Source organism: Osmerus eperlanus, chromosome 1 (assembly GCF_963692335.1).
Source record: "Osmerus eperlanus chromosome 1, fOsmEpe2.1, whole genome shotgun sequence".
NCBI classification, from domain to species: Eukaryota; Metazoa; Chordata; class Actinopteri; order Osmeriformes; family Osmeridae; genus Osmerus; species Osmerus eperlanus.
The window spans coordinates 14,677,131-14,687,183 of NC_085018.1; the positions used below are offsets into that span (position 1 = coordinate 14,677,131).

The 10,053-nt window shown below is 43.0% G+C and overlaps 1 protein-coding gene across 1 annotated transcript; it reads right to left on the reverse strand.

Annotated features, from left to right (window-relative positions):
- Positions 1 to 170: 170 nt before the first annotated feature.
- mapkapk3 (MAPK activated protein kinase 3) lies at positions 171 to 9,842 on the reverse strand. The gene is made up of 10 exons (XM_062462057.1): positions 9,050 to 9,842; positions 4,381 to 4,520; positions 2,973 to 3,037; positions 2,795 to 2,874; positions 2,590 to 2,716; positions 2,341 to 2,416; positions 1,929 to 2,053; positions 1,336 to 1,421; positions 1,157 to 1,237; positions 171 to 856 (listed from the first exon to the last, which is right to left on the reverse strand). The coding sequence occupies exons 1-10, from the start codon at positions 9,344 to 9,346 to the stop codon at positions 701 to 703; spliced, it is 1,233 nt and encodes a 410-aa protein (XP_062318041.1). The 5' UTR covers positions 9,347 to 9,842; the 3' UTR covers positions 171 to 700.
- Positions 9,843 to 10,053: the final 211 nt, after the last annotated feature.

A 10,053-nucleotide genomic window follows, 5' to 3' on the forward strand; every position in this document is an offset into this window, starting at 1 on the left:
GGATTTCGGACTCTTCTCTTCTGTGTTAGATAGAAGGACACTACCAGAATGTCACAAACAGTTGTGTGTGTGCATGTGTGTTGATCCTGGGATTGAAGAAGAGGGAAGTTTGCGCACATGTGAGAAAACATCTTATCAGAACCCTTTCCAGTAATTGACAGGACAACTAGTTTCAAATCTGCTTTATTGTTTGAAACAAAGAACAACGTACAAATACAAATGAGAACACATACAATCTACAGTGTGCCGGTGTCATGCATAGTCCATGATCGACCATCTAAGTATTCTTAGGTACAAAATCAAAGGGATTCCAAGGAGCTGGTTTGTGGTGTGTTACGGCAATGTATGTTCCACAAATGAGCATGATCTCAACAGTGCAGGGATGATGGGAGAAACCTGAAGTCGAGAGACAATCCAGCATCCACCTTGCTGCCACCACAGACACTTATGAACACACACTTACAAAGACACACTATTACAGCATACAAAACCCACCATCAATCCATATCAATGAAAGGCCTACAGTGTATGCAAGCCTGCTCATTTCTGTAGTGACCAGACACAGATGTTATTTGCTGAGACATGCTCCTAGTCTCCTTCCCCGGTGTTACCCTCCCACCCCCGACTTCCCTCCTCAGCTGTTCCTCATATGTTCAACTGTCCTTCCTCAAATAATCTTCTTCAAGCCTTCCTCCGCCCCTCATTGGCTGTTACAGACAGTGCCTCCACTCTTGCTGCCTGCAGCTGCCTTCTTGCGTCTCTTATTCAGCAGTGGGTTACTGGACGTGTCCAGATCTTTGATCTTCACCTGGTCATAGTCCACACGCATGGTGGCCAGGGCACTGGTCATCTCCTCCTACAGGGCACACACACACACAGACACACCCACAGACACGCAGGATGAGAGAAATGCTCTGGAATCTGAAACAGTGAGGATCAGTCTGTCATCTATGTGGTGTAACTCGACTAGACCCATCTGTTTGCCTCTCCCTTGTGGATCAGCTCCTAAACGAGGCCCAGCAAGGGTTGAGGGATCCTTCTGTTCATTTACACTGTGAGAACATTGTCGGACTGTTTGCATGAGTTCATGAAAAGCCTTGGGAGACATGCATTCCCTTTAATGGCCAGAGGGTGTCAGTGTTGCTCTGGGTCTCACCTTCACGTCGTCCCACATTTCCCTGTCCTCAGTCAAGACTCTCGTAGTGTGGAGCGGAGTGGAAGGAACAACCATGGACTGCTGTAATGATTTCATAGAGAGACACAGTCAGCCATGAGACAAACAGAGACTCACTCACCCACCCACACACAAACACGCCCACATATCCATGATCTTACATTGATCCAGGGGTGGTTCATGAACTGCGTTATAGGCATTCTCTCATTGGGGTCTGTCTTCAACAGCTGATGGATTAACTGTTTGGCTGGGGGGCGAAAAAAAAGAATCAGTAATACTCACAAAAGCACACACACTGCTCATGTTTTAGCCATTTTAATGATATGAGCCCTGGAGCTATTTGACACAATGCGAAGGAGAGCAAAAGATAGGAGCCCAGAGAGACTGAGAGATATGATAGTGTGCACGTGGTGAGCCATCTGAGTGGAGCCCTCTCCACCAGAGTTTCCCTCTGTCAGGGCTTCTGTTTTGGAAGCAGGCACCAGTTGGTCCACGTGACAATGTCGCAGATTACATTCAGACAGACTATGCCTACTGTTCGTTTGCCTATTGTTTCTTGAACTGATTTGTGCATGGACATGTGCATATTCCACTTGTGTTTGCCACATGTTTTAAGAAGCAATCTGTGTGCGTGTGATGGTCTAGCGTATGCTAAACTCGTTTTAAGTCCACATTCAGGGAAATGGATGACCATTAAGGAAAACAGAGATAACGAGTTGAGCAGGATGTAAGCTGACAAGTGACCCCGTTTCACCTTCCTCGGACACCTCAGCCCACTCTGGTTTGGGGAACTCGTACTGGCCCATCCTGATCCTCCTCTTCATCCCTGGGGAGATGGCCTGGCCCGTGTTGGAGTAGAACGGAGGAAACCCACACAGCCTGCAGGATAGAGGATTGTCACATAAAACAATACTTTACTGGGTTGTTTTTATATGCGGCTATGTATTCCTTGTCATTTAAAAAGAAGGAGATTTGGGGTCTTCAGACTCAAACACACAACTAACCACCTCTCGTAAGCTTGTTAGGAAAAATCTTAAGATGACATTTATATTTAATGTTCAAATGTTAATACATTGTAAAGTTTAGACACACCCCTACAACTAAGGCTGACTCTCTCCTTTACTCTCTCTCATACACAGAAACACAAGCTTTCATGCAGTACTTACAGGATGTACATAATGACGCCAAGAGACCACATGTCACAGGACTTGTCATACTTCTCTGGGCCCAAAACCTCGGGGGCTTATCGATGAGAAACCAAAAAAAGTATTACTGTTAGTCTTTAACAACAACCTTAGTGATAGACTGAAACTTTTGAAATGTTATATGTCATATGTTTCTCTGTCACGTCATGACGTTCTGATAGTCCATGTTACATATGCCTTTCAAGCAGAGAAGGTTGCAATAAAACTGACCCACGTAGTAGGGAGTGTAGCAGGGGGTCTGCAGGGCGTTGTGTAGCGTAGTCTCCTTGGCGAAGCCAAAATCTGTCAGTTTGAGGACACCTTTGCAATCCTGGCTGGTGTAGAGCAGGTTCTCAGGCTGATAAAAGAAAGCCCTGTCAGTAACACATGACACACGTATATGACTAGAGCCAGAAGCTGACAAAGCCCCTCTTACCTTAATGTCTCTGTGCGCAATGTTTATATTGTGGAGGAATTCACAGGCCGTGCCAATGTCCCTCATGATCTCCGAAGCCTCTGAAAAGGAAGACAGAACCTCAGTACGAGAACATCAAAACGTCGTGTTCGCTGAGGTGATGGACATGGAGCTTTGGCCTCCTCCCAGCCGACCTCACCTCTCTCAGTGAAGGCCTGGTCTCCTCTGACCTGGATGCGGCTGAAGAGCTCTCCTCCCTGCATACTGGAGATGGAGGAACACTGTCACCTACTGACCATGTGTACAACCTTCTTCACAAACAGCATTTTGTCTTGATATAACATTAGTGTGAAATGCAGTAGGGTAGATGGGGATAAAGGTATAAATTACAAAGCAGGCAGCAGAGTGGTAAATCTGTGCACCTAGATATAACCTAAAAAAGACTGAGTGTAAGGCTGGACTGACAACAAGCTGCTATACGCAACAAACTGTTGTCCCTATCTTTCCATGACCTCATACAAGCAAGCTATGATACACACAATCACACCGTAACGCTGCTTCTCCTTTGGACACTGTTCCATGTAAGAAGAGGATGGGGTTTACAAAAAGAATGTCTGTGAGAATCTGTCATAGGATCTTCTTATTGAGCCTTCTGAGCTGTTGAACCCTCCTTGCTACAGGAAGGGCAGATCGCTGGGAGAGATTACTTTACTGACAACACGCTCAGAGAATCTGTATGCTGGTCATCCCACTCTTCTTTGAATAGACAGATTATGTGAAAATGACTGGTCACTCTGACGATGAACCAGAAATCTTCTATCAGCGCAGCAGGATGATATTTTAACCAGTGAAACTCCTTACTTGTTAATGTCCACACCCCCCCGTTAATGTAGCGCGGAGGCAAATGTGTAGCTTCTCAATTGAAATGACAGTTACGTCATCTAGGTTACAAACCAGACTCTGGACTAGCGTGAGACAGACTTCCAGCACATGGTGACAGACTACACTGTCATCTCTGAGAAGTGAGGAGAGTTTGGAGTGATCTGAGAAGCACAGGTGGTGACCCCGCATGGAGTTTAGGGCTGGCCTACTCCCACTCCTGCCCTCCGTACACATACCATGCTGCAGAACTGACCTTTCCATTGAGCCTAATGATATTGGCCAACTGTGTAAGAGCGGCACTAAAATGCCTTGAACTGAGCACAGAAAGGCTAGATAGCCCAGCCTGAATTCACAGACTTCCACACATATACTTGTCTATCAGTCAAATACTATCAGATACATGTTCAATGTTAAAGACACAGGAAAGATCCCACAGAGCAAAAGCTCAAAGTTATTGATGCTACAAAATAGTTTGATGTGTCAAATTGTAAAGTTTCATCAAGCGTCCTTCATGTCAGGATGGGTTTCCTCAGGTGTACTGACCCATCTCAAATCTATCTCACATTAGTCCATCCCCAATCCTTATTCAACTTTGGATCCAGTAGTATACTATGTACTCTAAGATTAGATGAAGCGACCATTACTGCCCCTTGAAGCAGTGGTGTGGGAAGGAGGAGAGGGATTCCAGAAAAGGGGGTATAACAGGACGACCGACAGGACTGTACCATTCCATGACAATGAGCAGGCACTTCTTCCCGTGGTGCATGTTCTCATACAGGCTGAGAATGCGAACAATGTAAGGCCCTCCTGACACCCTCCAGTGGAGCTCCACCTCCCGCCTGGCCTTCGGACTGTCGTACAGGATCTGAGACAGGGAGGAGAAGGGTTACTGGACACGGATCTGGACTGGGTTGAAAGACTGGTATCTGCACCTAGGGCTCTCTCTGTCTCAAGGGCCTGAGACCAGAGTTCGAATTACGGGGGGGTTTGACCCCCCTAATTAAGACTTGGACCCTCCCAAAAGAGGTAAAAACAACAGGTCGGGGGGGTCGATACATTTATATATCGTTCTTACCTGTAATCGTAAATATTACTTTACGCCCTGGAGAAAAAGTTCACCCCCCCGATTGTCATTGTATAATTCGCACTCTGCCTTAGACACAAGACAATTATCGGCCTATGACCAACCTGACTTATTTACAGCAAATGCTAACATCAGGTATCCAGCATGGTAGAATGATGCAAGTTAGAGTTTCAAAGTTTGGGGACATTAATGGTAAACTCCTAGAAAAATAGTTTTTTTAAGCCAACCCATCAACTATTAATGGATCTATATAAAACTATTATTGTGCCACATGAATTAGAAAAAGGTCCTTAAAGTTCCTTAGTTCATATAAATTCAAAGAATTCTATACATGCCCGACAATTTTCATGTATTTATAAACATTTTCCAACTGTAATAAGCTTTTTACAACCCTAGTCAAAGCAATAATTTGTGTCTGTCAAAGTTGTTCCCTACTACATGTGATAAGGGGTCAGAGCATTCCCTGCTCACACAACAACAATTTGAAATAGGCACTGCGGACTCACTCCTCTCTCCACATGCACACACACACACTCACTCACACTGTTACGCAGCAGGCGAGAGGCCTTGACAAAGCATGCGTTCCATCAGAGGGTATTTTGGGGAGCTTACAGAGATGGAATGATCTGCAGTTCACAAGACCAGCTCAGTCACAGATTACACACACAGCAAAAACACATAACAACATGCCACACACAAGTACAATAGCAATAGTAGGGGTGGGAATCTTTTGGTACCTCACGATTCGATTCTTGGGGTCACGATTCGATTAAAAATTAAGTTTCGATGCAATATATGCTTACATTTGATTCCAGTTTGCTGTTTAAAGTTACTTGTTTCGATTTGACTGTAATAGGCAGTTAAGTGTTGAAGAAAGAAATCTCAATATCCATTGTCTTTTACAATTATTTACAAAAGGCCCCAGGTTTCAACTAACTTCAGAGAAAGTCAGTAACATGAAGTTATATTTTAAGCTGTGTATCCTGGGTATAATAGTGTCCATGTCAAGGCGTGAGTGGTTTTAGCTCTGGCTGTGTGGGACAAACGTCTTCACAAACCATGCCCTGATAAAACATTTAAGAGGAAGAAAGCTTCTTGCCTCATGTTTGTGAGGGGCATGTTGAAAGTGGAAGTTAAAGACTTCCGTCGTTCTTCATAATAGATGTCTATCTTAGGCTCACATTAAGACATTACTTCAGAGTGTAGATACTCTTCAACAGTGAGTTTCTCACATCTGTCTAGTGCATCTTGAAATCAAACAGTGAGTGGATATTGTTATAAAATACAGCAAACTCATATGCAGTGTTTTTATTGGGACCCTTATGATTCAACTAAAAGCAGACAGCTTTTAACTTACAGTATGAAATACTGAAAGGACTATCAGTTCAGAAATGAAAACACACGAGTGTACACACATTCACATACATTCACACATATTACACAAACAAATACACACACACAAGTTTATTTTACTATCCTTGTGAGGCCAGACCATTCACTCCCATTCAAAATGGTGTTATACCTAACACCTAAATCTAACCTTAACTCTTCATGTAATTGTTACCCTAACACTAATTCTGACCCTAACCCAACCCCCCCCCCCCCCCTTAGAAATAATACTTGTGGGGCCCAAGAAAAGTTCCCACAAGGTCAGTAATTTCTTAGTTTACAAGTGACCACTAGTTTAAAAGTCACCACAAGGGTAGTTAAACAAGACAACACACTCACACACAGGGTGAATAAGATATAATCCTCAGATGGATCCACTTCTAATGCAACATGACATCATTGGTGCCCTCTGCAGACGTTCTGGGGGCTAATGTCGCACCTGTCCCTGATCTCCCTATAAACCAATCAACATCCTCCTCAGACACATATACCAATGAGATCCTACTCCCCTACAGCCATGAGACACTACTTGCCCAGCCCCCTTCCTCACACATCACAACACAGTGATATCCCCAAAAGAAATCTCATCCTTTTACTTAGAACAAACCTGGTGCTTTTACCGCATGCATGATATCCCTGCCAGCAGTGTGTTATTGGCCAGCTTCACACACTGCTGCAAAGTGTAGGTTGTTGGTTGTTTACAGACTGTTCAAGGTTAATGGCATATTGTTTGTATATTGGCCTGCTTATCTAGAACGGTTTACTCTGTATTGCACCTTTTAGCACTTCTATAACCAATAATGTTTTTATCATAAAAGATGATGGGTAAATAAGGAAGTTATATAAATTATTAAGTGAGGTAATAAAATATTAATCCTCTCAGTACAACAGAAAGTGGAGACAAAAATGTACAAGAAATATCAGAAACGAAAAATGCAGTAAGCTTCACATGATAAAACCTAAGTACTAGCCAAGTTTGACTTGCAAGTATTTGTTTATTAAAAAGGTATAACATGCAATAGTGCAGACAATTACCCAACATGTTGACCACTTAAGAGAGGAAATGATCACATCTGACTGATTAACTTCTTTTATAGGCTCTGAGGACCAATCAACCTAGAGACCAAAGTTTGACTATGGCCAAAGTTCAACTCTGCATGACACGTCACAGAACCACAGAGAAAACTCAGAAGGACCAAAAATGCCTAAAAATGACCACAGATGTAAACATGAGGAGCCACTGAAACAAACCGGGGGGAATATGAAAAGACTGCTGAAATGTTTGGCTAGACAGCAACTTCGGGACGGAACATTCGCCTGCCAACTGTGAAGTTCTAATGGAATCTCCAGTAAATGGAATCTCTCCGGGGAACCATCCTGGAGCAGTGCATCTTTCCAGGTTAAGCACAGATTCACTTTCAGTGAATCATCTTCAGTGGCAGCTTGACAAGATGAGAGATCCCTGATCACTGTAATTGGATTAGATTAAAAGACTGGCTTTCCTCCAAATCTACAGAATACACGAAACCTGTCCCCATCTAGCATTAAGACAAAGACTTAATTAAAAAGCTGCTCAACCAGACTGAGCACCTCTACCCCCAGTCCCCCTTTGCCTGTTTGCCTTGTGATAAAACAAAAAGGACATTAAGTTGTAAATTACCAAGAGTATCAATGGGAAAATCAAAACACAGGTTCTCCCTGGCAAGTGTGCATTTAATCACACACGGCAAACAAGTTGTTGGCTTATGTACTCTATCTACCAATAAGGTACAGGAAACACAAAAACACCACTAATATGCCAACCAGATATAACGCCATTTGCTTTAAGTCACACAAGTTTTATTTGGCAGGGTGTGCGGGTGGTGTTACTTTCAGACACTGATTAACAGTTCTTAGTCAATGTGCAAACATCTTCTCAAATAGAGTGAACTTTTCTAAAGGGGCAAGTGGCTGTGTTTTAAATAGGAATTGCTTTAACTTTGAAGTCCTTGCTTAAGCTTTGGTCTCTGTGACTGTGGCCCTGCCTAAGTTATGAACAGGGACCTATGAGATGTTTGATGTAGGTGCAATGATGTAGTTCACTGCTTGATACCACTCAAAGCAAATTGTCTAAAGGCCTGTGTACAATTTATGCCTATGAAAGTGGAATATGTTACGTTAGTCTCTGTGATAGGCACAGAGATTAACGTAACACTGTATCCAAATACACTTTCCATCCAATGTATTTGATTATATTATTACTTTTCAAGATAAGATTGTTGTGATTTTAAAGCTTTTCTAAAAGTCAGGTGCTCCTTTCCATGTCATCCATGACCCATGGTTCTCCCCCCAGCGGTCTCTCCTCCCCTCAAGTAGACCTACACCTCAGTCTAGGCTTGGCTCCATGGTCCTGGTTTGAGTATTCTGAGCCCGGTGGATTACCGGAAGGATATAAATCCTTTTCACCAGCCTTGTGGTGACAGGTGACAGCTTTCCACTGCACAACCAGGACAGTCACTAAGTGTTGGTCATGCGGGTTCCAGGGTTGTGTGTATGTCAAAGTTTCCACTTCTCAGCCAAAATACTGAGTAAAACACTGACAATTACTAGTATTATGACTTACTAAGAGTCAGCATAAAATAACACCAACCATGTTCTTGGTTTTGCACTGAATTTCAGCTGATGTATAAATAGCCCAAACCCTCCTTCCCAGAACCCACGCCACACTGTAAGAGATATTCATACACGAAATGACACAAGTAGGAGTGCACACACAAACTAGAAATGAGTTAAAATAAAATACAATATGGTCACTATACAGTGGCAGTACCTTTTCTGCTTTACTTTTGACTACTGACGTGCTCAGATCATCTTAAAACATAAAAATGCCAACATATCAGTGTCACATCCACCTGCTTGTCACAAGCTGAAGGCTAGCCTACCTTCAGTGCACACTTTTCTCCAGTCTTCTTGTTAAAGCACTCCAGAACTTTCCCATTGATTCCCAAACCTAGCACCTGGCTGGTAATCTTGTAATCGTCCGTCACTGCGTTTCGCTTGATCTCAAGTTTAGGATAATTAGGCATTGGGAACTTCGTGGATTCGCTATCAAAGTCATTTTTGGCCGCCTCACTGTCAGTCGGAGTAGTCTGTTTCGGAGGTTCTAACGGGGAATCTTCTTCTGGTTGAGCCTTTGGAGCCTCCAACGGTTTCTCCTTACCGTTCCCATTTTGTAGCATTGTCACACAGGCGTGGTGCCAGTAAATGGTCCACCAGTTTATGTCAGAGAACAGAAAGTAATGAAATGACTGCCGCTGTTGCGTAATTGATTCAAATCTTAAATTAAACTGGTTAGTAAACACACTTATGCGCGCGGCAGCAGTACGATGCAGAAGTGTGACTTAATCCAGACAGACCGACGAGAACATGTGTGTAAACCCAACAGTTCAGCTGGAAAAGGTAAAAAGTTAATACCGCATCTGATTCATGCTTGTAAAAAAAAAAGTGTATCCACATGTACCTATTATTTAATTTTAAAAAATTACACTTGAACTATAATTGCCTTATATTATAAAATTAAAACACATAAATATGCATTAGTCTCCAAGTTTCCAGTGTTAAAAGGATTCAGCGAATCCAGACCAAACGGGAATTCTGGTCTAATGCACCTATCGTTGATCTCCACACTTCCCAACGATTCGTAACATTTTCATGAACTAACTGGCACTGAGAGCTTGTGTAACCCTATCCATCTCCTTGTCGTATTTCTCTACTGGCTCTCTGCCTCTTAAAGGAGCAGTACAGGTGTCATGGAAGAATCTTTGTAATTAGGTGCTCAGTTAAATGGAAACTAGGTGTGACTTTTGGTCTGTTGGCCAGAGTTAAAGTGAAGGTGTCTTGAATTATATATTATGTAACAGTGTGTGTGTGTGTGTGTGTGTGTGTG

Excerpts from the sequence above, each read along its gene's own strand:
- mapkapk3 (XM_062462057.1), bottom strand. The coding sequence starts at position 9,346 with ATGCTACAAAATGGGAACGGTAAGGAGAAACCGTTGGAGGCTCCAAAG. Across the intron at positions 2,717-2,794 it reads TTGCGCACAGAGACATTAAG|CCTGAGAACCTGCTCTACAC; the intron begins GTAAGAGGGGCT and ends TTCTTTTATCAG. Across the intron at positions 2,054-2,340 it reads GGCGTCATTATGTACATCCT|GCTGTGTGGGTTTCCTCCGT; the intron begins GTAAGTACTGCA and ends TCTATCCTGCAG.